At 38.4% G+C, this 22,544-nt stretch overlaps 1 protein-coding gene and 1 long non-coding RNA gene across 2 annotated transcripts in view; one reads left to right on the top strand and one right to left on the bottom strand.

Moving 5' to 3' along the window:
• Positions 1–22,544, top strand: part of rnd2 (Rho family GTPase 2) — a 75,196-nt gene that overhangs the window by 38,618 nt on the left and 14,034 nt on the right. Inside the window, exon 3 of the mRNA XM_030142167.1 lies at positions 19,550–19,659. Coding sequence (XP_029998027.1) covers positions 19,550–19,659 — 110 coding nt within the window. The remainder of the gene's footprint in view (positions 1–19,549; positions 19,660–22,544) is intronic.
• Positions 12,298–19,288, bottom strand: LOC115424756 (uncharacterized). The gene is made up of 4 exons (XR_003936130.1): positions 19,278–19,288; positions 16,705–16,708; positions 12,547–12,552; positions 12,298–12,398 (listed from the first exon to the last, which is right to left on the bottom strand). It is a non-coding gene; the product is annotated as an uncharacterized LOC115424756 (long non-coding RNA).

Genomic DNA, 22,544 nt, shown 5'->3' with positions numbered 1-22,544 from the left:
AAGTTCTACCTCCTTCCTCATAAATGACAATCTTGTAGTGTCACTGGAAAGACCTCTGGGGAATGAATTCCTCCCCCCTGGTGGATTATCCGTGTATTGCATGTATCTAATTGTATACATCAGGTTTTTCAAGAAAAAAATATCACACTGATCATGTAGAGGGCTTCAAAAGTCATGTATCAAATATGATACCCTTGGTGTTATAGGGTTAAGCAACTCAAAAATGTTCAAACTTATAAATATCAATAATATTCACAAAATAATGAAAATCTAATACTTGAAACTTAACAATCATTTGTAAAATCACCAGACTGAAAAAATTTTCAAATTTTTTAGATATCATTTTTAACATCAAATTAAAGCTATGGCTATGGTGTAAAAAGTACAATCGATAAAATCGGTTGTAACTTTTTTTCTACAAGTGGTGTTTTAAAAAGAATAGCAGTTCCATGAAATAAAGATCTTTAGCTAAAAAATTAGATAAATGATGTGTGCAAATTTACTTTTTCATGTTCACTTTTGCTTGGTCAGACCCGAAAACAGAACTAGTGGTCTAAATGTACTAAACATTTTAGCTTAGTCGATCCTTTTGGTCGCTGGCTGCTGTTTAGGTCTTCTAGCTTTAACTTTGCATGTTATGCCTGTAAATGTATCTTAACATCATTGCAAATGAGAGAAACCAATCACTTTCAAAGCTTAAATTATGGTTTTAATTAATTATATCATTTCAGTCACAGTGTCTGAACTGAGAATGGGAACAAAATAAACCCTTATAAAAAAAATGCAAACATATACATCATGCTAAATGTAATAGTCACACTGACGATAATTTCATTCCCAGCTCTGTGTTGATATATGAATTGTGTTGCTCCTCAACGTAGCTTGAAGTGATGATATGATTAGAGCAGCACGCTTCATGTGTTTGGAAAATTGACTTTAACACGACGAGTGCCAGAAACTTATGCACCCTGACACTAAACCAGGCATTTGTTCCCATTCAGCTGCAGCCACTGAATGCCTCAGTCATCCAGGCAGACAGGAAACCCACCCAGGGAACTGTGGCCCAGTGTGTTTTCTCGCGGTCCACTCCCTCTGCTGAGTGCAACAGAACCCGATGCAGCGCCAGCTTTGATCAACCCACTTCAAACAGCCGCACTGACTGGTTCTGCTGCACCCGAAGCTAGATCAGTCCCTCCGGCCCCCCACCTCCACAGGCGCAAAACCCTCTCAGCATCCGTCTGCAGCCCATCCGAGCGTAAGGGGATACGGGGAGAGAGGCCGTCTTTCACCTCCATCCGTCACACACCCCCCCCCCCCCCCCCCACCTGCATCTCGCTCACACACTCGACAGATCCCATCATTTATGGATGACTTTATTTATAAACAAGATACAATGCGCGCTCTTTCTCACCGCTGCCGCTTTTGTGGAAGTGAAATTGCACTTGAAGTAGTGCCATGTCTCCGCGGTGGCCTCCCTGGGGGGATTCAGAGTGGGCTGGAGGATAGATAGCTCCATGATAGGGATGTGTTTTCGGTTGCTGCATTGGAGGAAAGTGAAGGCTCTTTTCCACTTCCACTGCAAGTTTTTCTTTCATATGCCTGCGTCGCTTCCACCTGAATATTCTAGGCCGTTTTAATATCAGACAGACAGAGAGGCTGCAGTCAGTGTTATTACACGTTTTAATGAAAATTTCTCAAGCGGGAGTACAAGTTTCAAAAGGAGAGGATGAGATTAAAAGACGTGTAAAAGTGGAAATAAAGGATGTGATCTTTTCTGTTTTACAGGTGAAAAGGAATATAAAGAGCTTGATTTGAATACTGAATATGTTTTATGCGAGGTACTGGTGTAACTCTGGGAGCTTTGCAGAGCAGAACTCATTGTCATGTGGCAAACTTGGTCAGAGAATAAATTGGGTGTCTAAAGTTGGCAGGAAACTCAAACAATTTGGAAAGTCTTCAAAGGCAGCTGAAAATACTCTGTGTAGGAAACACAATACTCATGGACGCTTGAGGTTTGTTCCATGACCTTCACTCCTGTAGCAAGTTAACATCCAGTTAAGACGTATATCTGAGCTACGGCTTTAGAGTCTGCAACCTCTGTCATAAACATAAACATGCTATTGTGATTCCACTAGGGTTAGGCAAAATAAGTCTTTTATTTATTTTACTTGTTTTTTATTTATTTTATCTATTTCGAACATGCAAAGAAACAAAACAAAACAAAACAAAAATGAAGCACATTAAAACAAAAACCAAATAACATTTACAGAATCTATCTTCAAGTACGTGCATGTCTGAATTTTGCAGGATTGAAAAAGAGTAGGAAAAAGTATAAACTTAAACTTACTTTACTTCAGCCTAAACCCTTTCAATCACATTGTAACTACCAAGGTTATAATAGTTTTGGATTTTTCATTATAGTTTAGTTTTATTTAGTTTTGACTTTTTTTTTCTCTAATTCAGTTTTAATTCGTTTTTAGAGAAGATTTGCTGTTTTTTATTAGTTTTTGTTATTTTCTAAATGCTTAGTTTTAGTTTAGTTTTAGTTTTTTTTATATCTTTTCTCTTCTTCTCCGTCGTATTCAAATAAATCCCGTACAGGATTCTGCTGCTTTCTCCCAACTTTAGTCTCCATGTTTCCAGGTAGAGTGGGGACCAGAAGACGATTCTAAACCACAAGTGACGAGAAGTGACGGACCGTGAAGTGTCGTACGGTGCCACTAGCTAAAATTGCTAGAGCCAAATAAATCGATTTCGTATCAATCCAACGCTGACAAAGACGAAAACGAAGGGAATTTTATCCAGTATTTTTATACGTTTTAGTTAGTTTTGTAAGCACACAATACACTTTCAGTTAGTTATCGTTTTTTTCTTTTAATTATAGTTTTATTTATTTCAGTTAACGAAAATGATTTTACAATTCTAGTTTTTGTCATTTTGTTAGTTTTCCTTAACGATAATAACCTTGCTAACTACTGAGTTTTTCTACTTGAGTAATGCTATTCAATAATGCTGTTACTAGTACCTTTTAAGTCATGTAAATGGTAATAAATGCAAACTGCAAAGGAAACAAATGCAGTTTTTTCCTGTTATTCATCATCTCATCATCTGACCTCATAGTGGCAGAATGAATGTGTGAATCAAGTCGATCATGAGTCTTCAAAATGGATCAGAATTCAATCTGAGCTTTTTGTGCTGCAAATACAGACTGTTTTTTCCCTTCTGTAGGCAAAAAAAAAGTCTATGTCCAGGTATAGAGAATCTGACAGGACTGTAGCGAACATTTACACATAAATGTTGTGTTTTTGAGTGAAACCAATTAGTTTCACACAAAGCGACTGTTAAAGAAATTCAGTTACTTTTGAGAGATGCAAATATATTAATTATGTAATTAATGCAAGTTATGCGTGGAATGTGACAGATCTTAAAGTTGTAACACCACTGATGGCCACTGGGGGTCACTCCAAAAAGCTGTGGCTCCCAAAGACTTCCACTGAATTCCTCATTAAAAATACGAAGTCAATTTTTTTTTTCTCTCCTGAATTTTCATAACGGCCTCATCCATTTTATTTTAGTAACTCTAATAAGTGATCTGATGGCCCATCTTTACATTTTTCCACCGTTAATTAGATCTCAGGGCAAATCGAATCTTTGATGTCTGCCGTATCAGGGTCTGGATGACAGCTCGCTCTCCTGCCGTGTGGGACTTTCATAGTTTCAGTTTATTTAATAAGACACATTTTCTCCTGTCAGACAGCTCCACTATAGTTGTAGTTAATAGGTGCCACTAACAAGTCTGTAAATTGACTTTGTTACACAATACTTAATGAAGTTCACTGTTTATCAAGTCAGTAAGGTGGCGCCTAGCATTAACTCACCTTTGACCTCACAGGATGTCCAAATATGGTCACTTCTGGCTCTATAATCTATAAAACACATATCGATTCATCACTTTACATGTGGTGATAAAGAGCAGAATAAGTGATGAAGATGATTAGTAAAGTTACAAAAAAAAAAGTTTGGTACCAGCTAATTTTAAGCTACTAACATTAGTTCCCACTACATCTGTCAAACTGGACCTTAAAGGATTACACTGATACAGAATAAGTCTTGAATGAGGTGTTTCTGATCTTCATACATCCAGCTTCATTTATCAGCCCTTTATCTGTACTGTCAAGTTCAAGGGAAGATAAACAAAATAAAACGATTTATGTCTATACACAGCCGAAGACAAAGTGAAGCAATGCACTGCAGTAAACAGACTAGGAGCTTAAACTGTATTGAAGACACTCAAACTATTGATCTATTGCAGGTGAAACACTGAATATGGAAAAACTGCACTGATAACAGTGTTTGATTTAATTAAATGACTTTTGCTCCTTCTGAACCTTGATTGCTGCTTCATTTGAGAAAGAAGATATGATAAACATGCATATACACCAGGAAATTAATCTTACGACTTAATGACATCAGATTTAAGAACTGAATAAAGCCAAAATAGCAATGACCAATCCGAAAAACTCTGGTTTCAACATGGCAGTTCAAAAACCAATGGGTGACGTCACAGTTCCTCCATCCATGAATGACATAGATACATATGATTGGACACTGGAAAGCTCCTAGAATGATGGTATATAGTAGGGATGTCCCGATCTAATCTGCACATCAGTGTCGGCTGCTGATCTGGCATTTTTTATAAGATCGGATTGGATTTAGACACGAGATCGGGCCTATCCGGACTCAGTTCTGGGGTGGGGGTAAACACATGTCCTGCTCCCTCAAATTACAGTTTCTGAAGGTAGGGGAAAGGAACATTAACTGCACAAGAGGCTGAGAGGAATTAGTAAAACGTCTATAGATTTCACTTTCACTTTAACGTGATGCGTGAGTCAGGTTTTTTCAACCTGCAGGGCTTTTGTGGAATTATTTGATCCAACCCAACCCACAAAAAAACTGACCTTCTTTTGACCTGACCCGACCCGCGAGTAACCCACTGATCTGTGCATTACTAACATACAGTGCAGAACGCACCCCCATACAATACCTAGACGGACCTGTCCACAGACCAGCTTCAGCAGTGGTAAACATACAGCCCGCTGGCCAAAATGAGTCTAGCAAAGGTTCTAATTTGTCCCACAGTACGAATTTGGAAAGTACAAAAATTATACTTAAGTTATTAAGGGTCAAAGGTGTCATACTTGTTTTAGTTCAGGTTCCACATTTAGCCCAATTGTGATCTCTAGTAAAATAATAGCATAATAACCTATAAATAATGACTACAAATTTAAATCCAAATTCTATCGGTATCGGATTGGTATCAGATTGGTATCAGATTGGTATTGGCAAAACTAATCCTAAAAAAAATCAGATTGGATCAGAAGCAAAAAATCCAGATCGAGACATCACTAGTATATAATATATGCAGTATAGTGATATATATAACACAATATGCTAGTTTGCTGGCTATCTTTAACAATACCACTTCTCTGTGTGCGATCTCATCTATTTTTCTGCATCATCTGGTGGTTCTCCCCCCAACAGTCAGTCGTTGCTGCTGCTTTGACAGGCCTCATTGTTGTTGATGTCAGAGGAAGGGAGCTTGAGGAAACACAGCAACAGATAAAACAGGTTTTGCGTGCGCTCCCTGAACAGAGGCAGCAGTTGTTCACAGCTACTTGACTTCCTGACACAAACAAATGTCCCATCATGTTTGTATAATAATATCTTAACACGTTAAAGCTCTAAAGAATTAACACCGAGGGCTGCACCGGGTCAGAGTGTTGAAAAGGAAAGTCGTTATATAAGCGTGATTGGTGTTTCTTTGTATAAGGAAACAGGAAGTATATAGCTAAGGGGTCAAACATATGGCTCGTGGGCCAAAACCAACCCCACAAAGGTTCCGATCTGGCCTATGGGATGAATTTGTGAAATGCAAAAATTACACTGAAAATATTAACAATCAAGGGTGCCACATACAAATTCGATCTCAAGTGGGTCAGAGCAATAAAATACTATCATAATAACGTATAAATAATGACAACTCAAATTTTTGTCTTTTTGTTTCAGTGTGAAAAAAGTACAATTACATGAAAATGTTTCCATTTACAAACTATCCTTGAATAACCTGAACAAATTTGAACAACCTGAAATGTCTTAAGTAGATGCAGTTTTAACAGTATTTTGCCTGTAACTAAATATTTTGTGTCTTTGTAGATCCACTGTGATCTGTAAGTTGTAATGCACACGTGTAAATGATGAGCTGAGGCATAATACTGTTAAAATTGTCCTTATGTTTCTTAAGAAATTTCTGGCTGTTCATGTTACTATTGTTTTTAAAGGGTACTTTGTAGATGTAAACATTTTCATCATGTAATTTTACTGATTTCACTGTTATTTCTTTAATGGTCTGACCCCCTTCAGCTCGTATTACGCTGTATGTGGCCCCTGAACGAAAAATGAGTGTGATACCTCTGATATAGATGAACCGAAATATGTAACAAAAGAAGTGCAGTGATCTTTTAAATATAAACCAATGTGCAGCATGTAACAGAGCCTCAGAGATCAAACAACAGGAGATGAAATGCATAGCTATTTCTCTAGTGGAATGAAAGTGTGTAGGTCTGTGTGTGATTATAAAAAAAGAGGCTAGGGCTGAAGAGAAACCAAAAGTGGACACACTACTCCATCTCAATCCCCCCGGGCAAAACAGAAGATAGACAGTAATGCTGCTCTGTTGCTGTCAGCGCTAGGTCCGGCCTTGCCTTTCAACCTGCGACTGGACGACAGACCGTGGTATTAACTCGTCGGATCCGTGGAAGGTACTTGACGCCTTTCAAAGCCTGCACTTCCTCCAGAGAGAAAGCACAGGGGGGGCTTTGATCGATATCCTCCTATGTGAAGGCTGCAGACATGGAAGGTTAATGGCCATTTAACCCAGTGTCACCTCCACTGTCCTGGCTATGTGTGCTAATGCCTTTGAAAACCTGACACAACCATCTCTATTACGGATCAACAGTCTTATCCGTGCATGTGTGTGTACTGTATACATACAGCACACTCCTAAAGTCTATATGTCAAGAGCATTTAAAGATATAAGCCCCAGTTCAGAGATCTGGCTGTGTGAGGTTGTCTCATTACTTAGCTTTTAGCGGTTTCTTTTACTGGATTGAATCGATTCCCTGCCTCAGACGACTAAGACTTAGGCACATAGCGTGTAAGTGAATCAAAGCCATAAGTTGTCTATTTATATGCCTTTTGCTTCTTCGTATTGCATAAAATCTTGATAAAATTTCATGTGGTGGTGTAATCTGTAAGCTCCAATTGCAATCTTACCTCACAGGCTCATAGATAAATAAATAATGATCACATTCGTACACTAAAAAGCTTACATTAAAACATGGAAAGAAAACTAGACGTGTGATCCTTTAGTCAGTAGTTGTTGAGTTTGTAAGATTATCCACTGTTATGACACTATAATCACGGTGTGTGTTCATCCTGTTGCTGCATTAGAGATTGCCAGCTTCTATTTTTGGTTGCAGTATTTTCTGGTCAGTTGCATGGCAAGTTCATAGACAGTATCATCAGACACTGTTGTTAGCCTCACTCTTCAGAGAGGGAAAAAAATGTTTTACTCAATAAACAAGAGCTCCAAATGACCAACTCTGCAGCTGGCCACTACTTTAAACCTTAAATATTAACAACTATTTTTATAGTGACTCCCACATGATTTTTTCTCTACATCTACCCTTTCCAGTGATTTATCACCATTCATTATTACAATATTGTCTTCTGCATTGTGCATTTTTTTCGTTAAAATCATGTATTTTCCTATGTTTAATTTACCAACCATCAGAGGAAAACTAGGAAAAGTGACTTTCCAGCAAAATCTATCCTTAACTGAACGTAAAACAAGCATTTACAACCACTGTTATCTGTCAGTCTCCATGGGTTTTACAGGTGAATCAATGTTGCAGACGATAACAGTGTTTCCATGTTCATTACGGAGCTGCTGAACATCCAAATAGGTCATATCTGATTAGGGAGGCAACTAACTGTAATTTTAATAATTGATTAATCTGTAGATTATTATAATAACTAATCGATTCACTGGATAAACGACTCAATTCTCAAAGATCGGTATTTAACCCAAAGCAATATAGGCTGCAGACAAGTCACTAATGATTACATCCTTGCAATGGCTTTGGGTATAGTTAGCGAGCACTAGCCCGCTACCTAGCCTTGTTATGGCTAGAGACTAGCAAGCTATAGTCTTCAACCAGCACCGGTTATAGGTTATCAAACTAGCACTGTATGTATTAGTTCTGGTCAATGATAGGTAGCGTTAGTCTGGTGGCCTGATAAACGGAGATGGATGAAAACGTTATAATAACAATGATAGTGTCTAACTACCTAGCAGGCTAAAGTAATCGTGACACGTAGGCTATCTTAAGCTAGGTTTACATTATGTTCCTGGAGACCATGGCAGCCCTGTTTGCCTGAAACGTAGTGCACCATGGGATTTTGGCCATTTTTGTCTCCATATTCAAGTTTTGTTACATAAACGGCGCACTACGTTTCAGCCAAACGGGTCTGCCGTGGCCACCGGGAACATGATGTAAACCTAGCTTTAAAAATCAGGCCCGGCATCTGAAGCCTCAGCCATGCTGCTCTGTGTTTTCATCTGTTACACTACACAGCATGTGGGCATTCCTCAATACGAACCTGCTCAAGACCCAACGAATCAACTACCGAATTCATTCCCAACTCTTTTAAGAATCGATTTGGATCGATTTAATAGATTCGTTGTTGCAGCACTATATCTGATACCAGTGAAAAGCTGAGAAACTGCATTTTACCTGAACATTTAACTGTATTGATAAGCTCAGTGGGAGAAAAGTTATTAAATATTTTAGATCAGTGGATGCTTTTCCTGTTTTAGGTCTTTGCAGGTTTATTGAGGGTCTTTGGGATCAACTGACTTTTGGAGACAGCCCCCACTGGACGTTCAAGTTTTTGAGACTTCACAGTTTGAGTTATTTGCTGTTCTCATCTTTACTTCATGTTTTCATCTCAAGTAATGTGACTTAACTAAACCATTTATATGTAAAGCAGTATTTTTAAGCCAACTGAATCCAACAGAAATATATTCCATGATCAAACTAAATGGATGCCTTTCTATACTGGTATCCGAACATAAAGCCCTAAACTGAAACATGAGATCAATCAAACCACACATAGAAGGAGGAGAATACAGCCATAACAGAAAATGCTAATTCATGGTGCAAAGTGTGATATTTACTGACATCTAGGGGTGAAGTTACAGAATGATGCCAACTGACTACATCCCCTCACCCTCATCTACAGTGGCTGCAAAAAAAAAAAAAAAAACACTACTCCGATAGAAGTTTTTGTCCTTTTACAAACTCACCTAAGCTTCCTTACATTGCATCACTTCTATACCACAGATGTACATAAACCCAAGCATCGAGGACTAAACATGAACATTCAACATGATACTGAGTGATTTTGCCTTTTAACCAAACATGGATCTAACAACAAAAATACATAGTTTTGGATCCATTACTATCCTAATTCCAACTGATTTCTTAGTCTTGACTTGAACAAAAGGCTCGAGTTGGAAATGTCAGTGGAATAAAGTCAGTGGCCCTACATGGGGTAGACTGAATTGGATTCTAGCTGTGGTGGCGTAAAAGATGTTTTTTTTTTCTCCTTCACATAATAAAACCGAGTGGTACACTGGGTCAGAGTCACTCCACCTCCTCTCGAAGGATGTCTTGGCAGCAGCCTCTGTTTATCTGTGTTTGTGTAGAGCCCTGATTGAGGAGCAGCCACAACAGTTCACAACAACACAGACCAGACCCTCAGAAATGTAAAGGCTGCTCAACCTCTTGCAGGATAGAGCGCCAAACCACTTCTTCTCTCCTTTTAGTCACCTCTAATCATCAATGCACTGGAGTCATTAGCCTCCACATTCCCTCCGTTCTCCTGCTCTCTTCTTCCTTACCTCCTTTCAGGGCCTCACAATGAAGACATTTGCATCCATCCAGGTTGCTACGATACTCAGCCACCCCAACGTGAAATGTTTTGCCTTTCCTTTGAAGGTGGTTTTCAAGAGGAAAACAGCTGCGGGAGAAGAAAAAGACGCAGTGTAAGGGGTGCGAAATGTGTTTCTAAGGTTGGGTTAACTGAAGTCACACTAACTGTTTTGTTTATTTGGTAACATTTGAGGATGCATTGAGCCTTATACATTTATTTGAGTGTATGGATGTTTTTCATAGTGTCTATATGGCCTAATGAGGCTGTTAGTTGGTGTTGACTCCCTGCCATATGTGCACGAAACACATCAGAGAGCCTCCAGGCAAAGACTATTCTTTTCCCCTCACTCATAATGGTTTGCTTTTTAGCTGTGTCTGCAATGAGCATGCTACAAATAGAGAAAGAAAAAGACAAATCCTGCTGTGATGGTGGATATTATTGCACTAAAGACTGGAAAGCTTTGTTATATGCTCAGCTATACTCAGTTTTTAAGGTTTCCTGAAGAAATGCCGTCATCAACTGCACTATTTCTGCTTTATTATTTTGTTTCGTTCCATTGTTTGCTTTTAGAAAGTCAAAATTCTTGCAAGAGCAGGCAGAGCTGTCATGTTGTGGACAGACTGTCCCTTTGGGCATTCGCCTTATTACTATACATTATTGCTCCCCTAAGTTGCTGTCCGCCTCAGCCTCCTTTGGGATATTTCTGGCCTTTGATGAAGCTGGATTGACGGCTGGCATCGCCTGCTTTCCTCCCACCTCTGTCACCTCTGCTCATGGTGCTGAAGTGTGGCTTAACGCTAATTAGCCCTGTGGAAATAATGACAGAAATCCACTTCCACCATGAGAAATCACTGCTGCTAAATCAGGCTAATGCTAATGCCTGAGGTTTTATGAAAGGTGTTTTATATGTGTCCTTGGCACAGTGGGCAGGGTCCAGCTCCCTGCCGGGCATGATGGTTTTTAGTGGTTCCTGTCAGGCTATGCTACACCTCCCTCACCCTCCTGCCCCATCCATCTCTTACTGACTCTTTCTGAAATTCAATTGACCTTTTGTTCCACCTCACAGTGAATGGGCACAGGCCGGCTCCACCAATAGCCAGCCCAGAGCTCTCATACCTTTTTTATTTGATCTGTCCTGCCGAGTCCAGTGCTTTCATTACCTACCCAAACACCCGATGCACGCCCCCCCTCTCTACTCCTCTGCTGCTACATCCTCTTTTATCTCTGGTCGCGTCTCTTTGCTGGAGGCAGGCAAGTGGATTTCAGGTCGTAGTGGTGATATATTTCACAATCAGGAGAAACTTCACCCCCCCCCCCCATCTTCCTGCTCCTCCTCCTCCTCCTCGTGTACTTGATTGTTATGGTGATTGGCTTTTATTTGTGCCTGCTCGGCTTGTTTTAAACACAACACTATTTCTCCTTTTCACTCCCACAGAGGACTTTTTTCTGACTTTGCCAAAGTGCTGACTCGGCTACACTGTCGCTCAGGGCAGAAGAGCTCGGGAATGTTGTGCCGTGACAAGGTCTGTTGTGACCGTGACCTGTCAATCACTCTGATCTTCAGGATTGACAAATTGATCTTAGCGGCCTCATTCCAGCTTCTAATTACATTTTAAGTCCAACAAGCATCGTTGTCTTAACTTTCCTTCATCTGACATCTATTCCCCTTCATCAGAATTCTGCTGTAATTCCCTGGTTGCTTCTCTCATCATCACATGCTTCTGTACCTTACCCTCGCCTCAGTGTCAAAGTCATTAAATCTTTTCTGTCCCCTCTCCACCCCCACATGCTCCGTCTCTTTCTTCTTCAGCTATAACCTCAGTACAGGTCTGCTGCACTGCGATACATACTAAAGACCAACTTCAGCAGCTACAGCACCTCATGTGTGACCACTGCCAATCAGAGCTAGTCGTTGTACAATGTGTGCTTTGCTGACTGTTGGACTTAGTATCCATGCAATTGAGCTAGTGTTGAGGGATGTAGGTTTATGAGTATGTGTGATTGTGATATTCTGCTCTCTCAGCTGCACAAAACAGTACCGAACTTGCAATAAAGGGGTTATATGTAGTGTTTCTATCGTCAAATATTTTTTAAAAAATTAGTGTTTAGAATGAAGAGTTATGCCACAAACTCCAATGTATTGGACTGTAGAGAAATAAACTGAATAAATGAATTTCACTGGTCCAATGAAGATTTATATGACCACTAAAGGGAGTAGTGAGTGACTAAAACTATGAGGCTTTTGACCAAAGCACCAGAAAGTGACCAAATGGGACGAGAGCCACTAAGAAACAACCTATAGTCAAAGAAAGTGACAAATTGATAAAAGCTAGAAGCATGGTCTTTGTTTTTACTGCTGAACACAGCTCTAAATGAAGTGAGTTTGAGGTGGAAATGGCAGCGTTTCCTTGTTCCAGACCAATCTGTGGTGCAGCTATTTACAACATAAACTCTAGAGAAAATGCAGGGTATTTGTGGTTTTACTGTGACTGTTTTCTATCAAAAAACAGAACTAAGCTAACAGAGCTCTAATGTAAACGATCAGTTGATACTGCAGTGAAAGGTGAAGAAATCCAATTATGCTACACAACAATCACAAAAAAATGACATAAAAGGTGAAATCAGATGAAAATAAAGCAAAGTGTAACAAAAAAAATCCCTCTAGTCTCTGATTTTGTGATTGAGTCCTTGGGTTTCACCACATCACACAAAGTAAAACAATGAAAGAGTTCAATCTTATTCAAGATGATGAGATGGTTGATGCTAATTTTAAAATGTGGATGTTTGGATATTCTACATCCAGTCATACACCATGTAAATTAATGCTTTGTCCAGACCACTGATATTTTATAAAAGCAATGTTTTTGTCTATGTTTGGGTCTCACGTTAACAGCGTTTTAAGTCAGAGATTTTTTACAAACATTTTCCAAAGTGAAGATATTTAAAACTCTATGTGTGTATCCATGTGAACTGGGAGAATGATGGTGTCACACTACATTTTGCTCATGTTTATTACTGCTTTGTGTAATGAGCCTGCACCTAAAACATCAAATCCAGGTGCATAAATCAGACGTGCAGTAGATCAAGGTCAAAACAGATACCTTTGGGAAACAGATTGGACTGGTGTTATGGACAAATCCCCTCTGCATCTGATACACCCAGTATTATCCATGATTTCCACAGTTTGGACAACAATACTTACTATGGTATGTCCAAGCATTCATTGTTTAAATAGTCTTTAAAGAGTAAAGCGGAGACATCTTTTGTAGGTAGCACACTGTGAATAGGTACCTCATATAGCCCTGCTTTAAAACAATCTAAAAAAAACCTTGTAAGTGGAGGACAAGGATAGTTATTAGTCATCTAGTAGAATTTTTAACCATTAGCAGTACTGCAGAGCTGAGGAGAAGGCATTATTTGCACATTCACCAGAGTCCTAAGTAACAGTGTCAGACTGCACAGCACTGGGGTGGTCACAGCCAAACTTACAGGTCATGTGACACGTGAAGGTTCGGGACTTCCATATATTATTTTTATTAGTGCTGCCACTTAGATTTGCTGCTGGTTTTTCCCTGTGATCACTAAAGCGTGTGACAGTATTTCAAAGCAGAGCCAAGCAGGTAGTGTGTGACAAAGTGAGTGTGACTGGGGAAAAGTGTACGGAATATTTTTATGGTGAGTAATTGTCGTTCAAATGGGGTTACATGTATGTTCTAATAATAAAGCAAGAAGACATTTACATCCAAGTGTCCAGTAGGGTGAGTGCTAATGAAAAACAAATAGTAGAGCAGGAAATGGATCTGAATGTGACTCAGAAATACTATCAATTCTAGAAAATTGCATTCCATCTATTATGTGCCTTCACAGAGGGACTAAACAGGGGCAGGGGGGTGGGAATGGTTCTTGGCACTTGGTAAAAATTCCATAAAAGATGGAAACTTCTAACCAAAGCTAGTGTTTTACGTTTTACAAGAATTCATCATATTTAATAGAGGATGTGATCACACTTTGGTAAGAAAATCAACAGTTTGACTTATGGAAGTAAATCTGTGTCATCAGATTTTGAATTATAAAAGCTATTGAATTTCTAGCACTGATTTTTTTTTTGCACTGAAATTAAGTATCTGAATTTTTTGCATCTGAATTTTTGCACCTGAATTTATTGCGTCTGAATTTTTTTAATTCTAAATTTATGAAGGTAGTTGAATTCAGAGACAAACAATTCAGATACTTAATTTCAGTGCAAAAAAAAAATCAGATACTTAATTTCAGTGCAAAAAAAAAATCAGATACTTAATTTCAGTGCAAAAAAAAAATCCAGATACTTAATTTCAGTGCAAAAAACTTCAGATACTTAATTTCAGTGCAAAAAAAAAATCAAATACTTAATTTCAGTGAAAAAAAATCCAGATACTTCATTTCAGTGCAAAAAAAAAAATTCAGATACTTAATTTCAGTGTAAAAAAAAAAAATTCAGATACTCAATTTTAGTGCAAAAAAATTCAGATACTTAATTTCAGTGCAAAAAAAAAAATGAAATACTTAATTTCAGTGAAAAAAAATCCAGATACTTCATTTCAGTGCAAAAAAAAAAATTAAATTCTTAATTTCAGTGCAAAAACATTTCAGTACTACAAATTCAATATCTTTTATAATTCAAAATCTGATGACACAGATTTACTTCCATATTGACTGCTTGGATGCATAAAAGACATCAACTTTTAACCTGTAGCTGTGATGCAGTGATGGGGGGGCCTGTTGCGTCCTCTTCACTGGGGAGGGAACGGGTCAACATAAACTGAACGATCAGGGCTTTCGGGGGTTTGTGAATCTATTGTCAGGGTCTCATTCCATCATTAACAAAGAGAGCACAGAGATGCTGAAACAGGCTGTTTGTGCAGACTCTATTTACCCCGCCATACAAAGGTGCGCAGCGTTTCACCAGACTCTCTATTGTGTCGAGTCTGGTATGAGGCTTAGTAACAGCAGGTACAAAATAATCTATAATTATTTCAATAATTTAGTGTGATTCCAATGGATTAAGCGGAATATGGGTAAACAAATGACAAAATATTCTTCTCACAATGTGGCGCACCTGTTTAGACAATTGTAAGGTCTAAAAGTGTTATCATGACATTGGATTTCTGCAGCCAGGGTGCAGTTACTGCTAAAATTTAAGAGTTCAAGTCCGCACTGCCTCCCCTGGGATCCAAAAGGGAGGGTGCCCACAGCCACAGCCATTTCCCAGAGAGCCCAGATATTTTTACAAGCCTCCTAATGAGAGCTGTGAGAGAGCAGGAGCCGTGTAACTGAACGGCTTGTGAAAGTACAGAGGCGCCACTCTGCCTTCAAATTTGATCAAGGTACAGAAATGAAAAGTGAGAGTGGAAAAGAAACGTGTGAGCGCATGTGAATCTCGCAGTGAGAAAGAGAGAAATGCAAGATGTTAAAACAGGGACCATTTGCAAGAGCGACAGAAAGAGGAACGAGTGGAGAGAATTAAGGGGTTCAACCTTTAGTTTGGCCTTTGTGCTGGCAGTCGCTGTCTTTTCATGATGATTATGGATCGTGTGCACAAGTCCTCCGGTCTTCAACCCACTATAATTCACTTTGGAGTGAGTGTGTATGTGTCTGAGAGTAACCCCTCCACGTTTCCCTTGAAGCGCTGTGATAAAGGGAGGACACAGCTGTGTGCAGGAGCCCAAGAGACACTGATACTCAAATATGTGCATACAACTGTTAAGAACAAGACTCATTTGCATCTGCAGACTGCAAGCAGGTGCATTCAAGCTGCAGCATGTGCAAGCACATACCACGATTCCTGCTTTAATGGTTTATCCATGTATGAAAGATACAGTCAGCAGAGATTGGTGGTTACTGTTTCTTAATAAAACTTCATCGTTGTGTCACTGTCACTGTCCCAGTCTGTCTGGGGGCCTGACTTTTGGAAAAAAATAAATGCATTCCCATTTGGGTTGTGAAGTTATTAACACATACAAGCCTGTGCATCTAATATTTGCATAAAGCCCTCTACATATTTTGCAATTTGTTCCTTTTTCAAAGTTTTTTTGGTCAGGATATCAATCATTTTTCCACTTGTATTTTATTTTATTTAGTCATCTATTCAATCATTCATAAGTTATTTGAGTATGATGTAGATTTTATGTTAATGTATATTTTAATACATAAATCAACCTTTTATTGTTGTATACTGTAATTCATCAGGCTTGGTGTGTTTTGTTTTGTTTTTTGTCTCATTGTGAATGAGCCACATTGAAGATGTTTTTTTTTTTTCTGTCACAAGAGATAATAAAGATTTTAATTTCATACTTAATAAAAAAGTCAAGTGCAGAACTCCTGGGAAATCCATTGCTTTTCCAGATTAACCACACCCATTTAAAATTTCTCACCAATCACACTATAATTGTCAAAAACACCATGAGAAAAAAAAAAAGTCGTGGCCAGATGATGTGTCAGGAACAAGGTGCGAGAACTCCCAAACCAGGACTGCAGGAAAAACTGACATCATTCTTTTCTTGCAGAGAAACAGATTTTTATGATTTTGTTAAGTATATAATAATCTTAAATTACATCATCTGAGCTTTTTCTCTCCACGACTGTAGATGTCTCTGTGGACTTCGACAAGACCAGACTTGTAGCGGATTTCACTTTGTTTAACACTTTCTCTTGTTGTCAAAGAATGAAGATGAATGTGCTGAAAAGGCCCACACCTGAGACATTGCTTTATTTGACAGTAGGACTATGTGACGACAAATGTAACAATTCTCTTGTCTCTTTGTTTCAGTGTTACCAACTATCTTCAATTGAAAGTAGCTAAAGTCTGCTTGAAAAGTTGCTTCATTGCTTCCAGATTAGTAAGGTGTATGAAAAGACATAAGTAGCCATTAGCGTCTTTGAACAAAGAACTCACATTAGTGCCTCTGTCCTCTCAGACAAAGGTAAAAGAGAGGGCACTGCATTTCCAACAGAGGGGATCAGTGACCGGTCGTTACATCTGAGTCTATCTGACTGCTGATTAGTCGACTAAACACTGAACTTTCACTGATCAGAATGACAGACACTTGTCTTAGTCTCAGACAAAGAAGACTGAGGTTCCTGTGCATTTTTTTTATTTATTTCTTGACATGATCACTGTGGTTTGGGGACAAAATCTTTCTGGTGGAAAATATTTTGCCTATTCATGATTTAGCTTTCCACAGACTCTTTATTTCTTCATTCTGCTACTCAAAGGCGACAGAAATCATTTAACCCCCACATGTCATATTGATCTGGAATAATTGAAAAGCTTCCTGTTTGCATCTGCTCTGGTCTTGGTCTTGACACAATCTCACCCTTTCTTGGTCTTGATGTGTTCTTGCATTTCTTGATACACTCTGGTAAAGGGGCTACAATATTTTCTATAGGGTTGAAGGGGGGGGGGCAAGACATCGTTGTAGGTTGGTGTTGGAAGACATTATTTGGGAATCTACATATGTACTGTATGTAAATGGATTCAAGAAAAGATCCATATAAATACTTTAATTCAGTGGTTCCCAGCCGTTTTTGGCTCATGACCCCATTTTATCATCACAAATTTCTGGCGACCCCAGACATTCAAAACAGAGTTTTTTTAATTTTTGCTAAAATGAATTGGTTTTTGATCCTGTAATAGTCTGCTATACTATGTTTCAAATAAACGTTAATTTTAGATGACATTTAGTCTATATAATGTATATTATTATGGACGGAGGCAGAAAAGCCAGGTGTAGATTACTGCATGGAGTGAGAACTTTATTTTCCTTGGTCAGGATATGTAAAGTCAGTCCAGCTTGGATTTACAAGGCTGAAAATAAATACTGAACAAACAAGAACTCAAACTATGAATTATGAAAGAGCTGCAGCATCTGAAACCGACCACAACGAACATTTGACAGATAAACAGTACCACAGTGCTTCAGTTTCAGACTCACAGTTTGTCATGTCTTTTATGTATAGGGATTGTCTCTGTCAACTTATCATGTATTTTTTTGTTAGTAAGGTTTTTTTGATTTTTTTTTTTTATCAATTACGAGAAATTTCAGGCAACCCCATTTGAATTCCAGGCGACCCCACGTGGGGTCCCGACCCCAAGGTTAAAAAACACTGCTTTAATCTATTTATTATCATAAAATGCCTTGTTTCCACACGCCACTGAAGTGTTCTTAAGGCACAATAGGAGCAAAACCAGTGTCCAAACAAAACAAAACTACAAAGATCTTAAAAAGTAGAAGTGTTAACATAAAAATGAAAATATACCAGTGTAAGTAAATGTTGTGTGCCTTAAATAATTATAGTAATTACTCCTAAGATATGGTGGCGTAAATGGTGGTGGTCCATTAATCGCTTGTGTCAGAGGACAAACGTCGTCCTGGTCTCAGTCAAGACTTAATCTCAGTTTTATTGGTCTTGACTATTGCACTAATGTTTTATTTTTTAATACCAGAATCACCTTGAACCAACTCAACTCTGTGCAGCCTTTTTGCCATTTCCACTGCATGAGAGCAGCACACTATTTTCAGTTCACTGTGGTTCCAATTGTGCCAGTGCAATACCATATGGGACGTACAGTCATATGCACGTCACAGATTTGTCACATCAGTATGTGATTCATGAAGCTAGCAGGAAATCTCCAAAAATACCAAATGCACATTTTCAAATTAAAGTAACCACAGGTTGGAAGTCTAAACAACTATAGTTTCACCTGACAAAACCATAATACACACAGCTGTGGGCATGCTGAATACAATGCTACAGGTAGCTCATGTTGTGTTGCTATAACGATTAGCCATGCTGAGTGAGTATTATACCTGCAGTGGAAATGTAACACTCCTGGGGCTGAACTGAGCCGAGCCGTGCCAAGTCTAAGCAAGTCGTGCTGATACTGGCAGTGGAAAAGTGGCATACAACACAATGACAAATATTCATTACTTTCATTAATTCAGTAAAAATCTATCCAGTTAGTGCTTTTCTGAAAAAAAAAAAAGTTGCTAGAGGGTCAATTCTAGTGAGAAAATCAGTATGTTTGCAGAACTAGTTTAGAGTCTGACACCTGAAGTCCTGGCCTCACACCTGGTGAGTTGCCATTGGCTGGAGTCCAGAACCCCACAGCCCACCAGTTCCAGCCCAGAAACGTCCCAAAGAGGAATATAAGAAAATACCAACAGAGGTCGAGATAAATGCACCACTACACACTTGGTAGTGGATCATAAGTGATTATTGAGAGGGACTGTTTTTGCATTATGTTAGTTCTTTTAGGAAGAACCTGCCATATGTTGTTCTTTCAATGACCTTTAGAAAACCTTCCAGGGAAGTGCAGAACATTTTTCTAAATGACACACATCGCCATATGGTTGGGATGACAAGCCTCATGGGGTAAAATTAGGTAAAAAACAAGTACACGCATTTTTCCTAAGACACCGTGACCTTATGCCATATGGTATTTCTGTGTCCACAGGTTCTTCTTACTACGATAACGTGAGGCCGCTGGCGTATCCTGATTCAGATGCAGTTCTCATCTGTTTCGACATCAGCCGCCCGGAGACATTGGACAGTGTCATAAAGAAGGTCTGTTTCCTATTTCATCTCTCTGCCTCTAAACACTTTGGATCAGCATTTAATATCTGCTGTGACACCGGTGAACTAGCATGGGGGAAAAAAATAAATAAATCATTTTTGTCACAATCAGCATCTCACATCCACTCGGATTTCAGTGCAAGCAGAGAGTGGTTTCACAGCTCAACAATAGAGCAAATCAGCACAGAGGTTGGAGCCCCTCGGTTCCTTTATCTCATCAAAATGTCCATGGATACTTGACCCCTGTCCTGCTGAGGAATAGAAGGTCACAGTGAGGAATGAGAGAAGAGGCTTTAGAGCTGGGTGGGTTCGGCTGGGATATCAGATACGCAAATTAGCCACAGCAGTCGTATCAAAGAGGAGCTGATGTAGAGACCGCCCGGTGCTGTAGAGTAATAGAAATGGAATTTTGTAGGAGTTTAAATGAAAAATCAGATTTTATGCCAAACACCATGCTAGCAGGGAGAATAATGTCTAATAATGCTTTAACCCTTGCAATCCTTCCGGCACTGCATTTTACACTTTACAGAATTCAATTTACTGTAACTCCTGAACTGTTTGTACCATCCACAAAAGTCACATGGCATTGGAAAGCTGAGATCCTAAGCTTTCTGACACTATGTAACACTTTATGGCAGCAATGTCAGACTCTATTACAAGTAGAAAGGAACTGTTTTAGAGACTTCCACACAGGCTAAAAAAAGCCGGGAAAAATATGAAGCCGTAAAATGGATACTGAATGCTCAAGACCGAAAAGCATGTTTGAGGAGATGTAAAATAGTTGAAATCTCAAAAAGGTTCGTTATGGACATTTACAGTTGTTTCCGATAATAAATATGCAAAAAACTTCAATTCCGTTTTTGTCTTTTGTACGAAAACACACTGTTTTAAGCATTTATTATTTACAATAATGATAATAATGATAATTAAAGGCCAGATATTGAAAGTTAAGCTCTTCCTGGAAAAAAAAGGTGCCAAAGAATTGGAAAAATATATATATTTTCTGATACTTTTATTGCAAAGAAAACATGAAGACACCTAGGTGGCCTGTTATAATGGTATTCTTAAAAGGGTTAAAGAATACATGTGAATCTAATGTTTGCCGACAAGGTTAAATATTTACACAGGAAGAACATTCTCGGTGCTTTATTTGTGCTGTTTATTGTTGAATTCTCAAATGAAAGTCTTGGGAAAGTGTTGAGGTAACAGAAGACACAATGTGCCCTTATTCCCACAATGTTGTAAGTTCTCACTAAAGCATCTGTAAAATGCTTTTAGAGTCGTATTGCTTGTGACTGAACAAAGTATTTATCCGAGTAGAAATGCTTTGTTCTAAAAATAGCCCGAGAACATCACCCTGCAATGTTCTACAGAGCTTTTCAGCTTATTTTTACTCTTAAAATCTTATTTTAGTGTGGGATAATGTTCTTTACACCATTATATACAGCAAATATTTCATGGTACAGTGAACTAGGAGACCAGTCAGTGTAGTGCAACCTCTGCCAAGGTCCCACAGTCCACTTCAAACTTTGTCTTATCTTTTCTGGATCTACCAAAACATTTTATGAATGTTAAGTCATGATGTTCTAGACCTTCCTGCAGTATGGTGTGAAAAGCAGGCTTTCTAATGATGAACTGATAATATTCTGACAGCATTTTTTAGACCAAAACATTTCTGTCTGTGCAGTTGTCCAAACATGCCCAAACATGCATGGATATATTTGCCAGACAGTACTTAATACTGGCAGATATTGGTTAATATTCTTTCATGTGTTTTCACTGGTGGCAGTGGCAGACTACAATTTGTCACATTTCACTAAAGGATGTGTCATATATTTAAATCATATCGTGTGTGCTTATTCAAACAGAATGATGATAAGACTTTTACAAACAGCTAAATTAGGCAACTTTTCTGCAAATGTTTTATTCTTTCATGGCAGAAATGAGAAGATAAATAATAAACAAATAGAGACAATCACTGGCATAAATGACAGATAAATAAATAAATATATCAGTGAATAATGTTATTTGGGTTACATACAAAACGAGAACAAGGATTATTTCAACAGATATTTTCCTCCTGAAGGCTTATTTTTGTTTATCCATCCATAAATCCAACCACAAAGATCTATAAATATGTCAATTCATTCAATTATGTTGCATTCAAATCATTTTATATTGTAATCTTTAAGTATTTAGCATTTTAAGGCTTTTAGAAACCCAACAGAGAGCTGCACATCTTCAACTCATCACTCAATTCATAGTTTGAACCAAAAACAGAAACATCTATATCTACATTTTACAATTGTTCTCAATTTACATGTGATAAAGAAAATAATTCCTCTTAAATCATAATTTCCATCTCTTACCCTTGAACACAATCAGGAAGGTATTTTTTTCTTAACATGAAAAACTGTTTTAGTTGACATGATCGTGATAAGCATCTACATTCACTGGCATAAAAGCAATTGGATGAAACAAAGAGAAATAACTCTCTTACACAGTCTCTCACCTTATTCTCATTAATGAAACTGTACCTAAATTACTTTTTTATTATGGCCACAGTGCGTGGTTTATTGTGATTTTGTACCTCAGCTGAATATCTCAGTTATGGGTTTTATATGTCATATCTGCCATGTTCAGCCTCTATTATCAAAAGAACAACAGAAATAGTATATAGTTGACATTTCTATGCCAATATATGGGTCTTCTTCCACTCAATAAAGTGTTGAGGTGTAGACAGAATTGCTAACACACCCATGTCATGAACAGGTTTTTACAGCCTTGGTCGGACCGTGCCACACATGCTGTTAAAGACCTATTGTATACGTGGAGACACCCTTCTTAATAGGTTTGTTTCAGAGCATGTGTGTCAT

This window comes from Sphaeramia orbicularis, chromosome 8, assembly GCF_902148855.1.
Source record: "Sphaeramia orbicularis chromosome 8, fSphaOr1.1, whole genome shotgun sequence".
Classification (NCBI taxonomy): Eukaryota; Metazoa; Chordata; class Actinopteri; order Kurtiformes; family Apogonidae; genus Sphaeramia; species Sphaeramia orbicularis.
The sequence above is the reverse complement of the archived record's forward strand: the minus strand, read 5'-3'. Positions and strand labels throughout refer to the sequence as shown.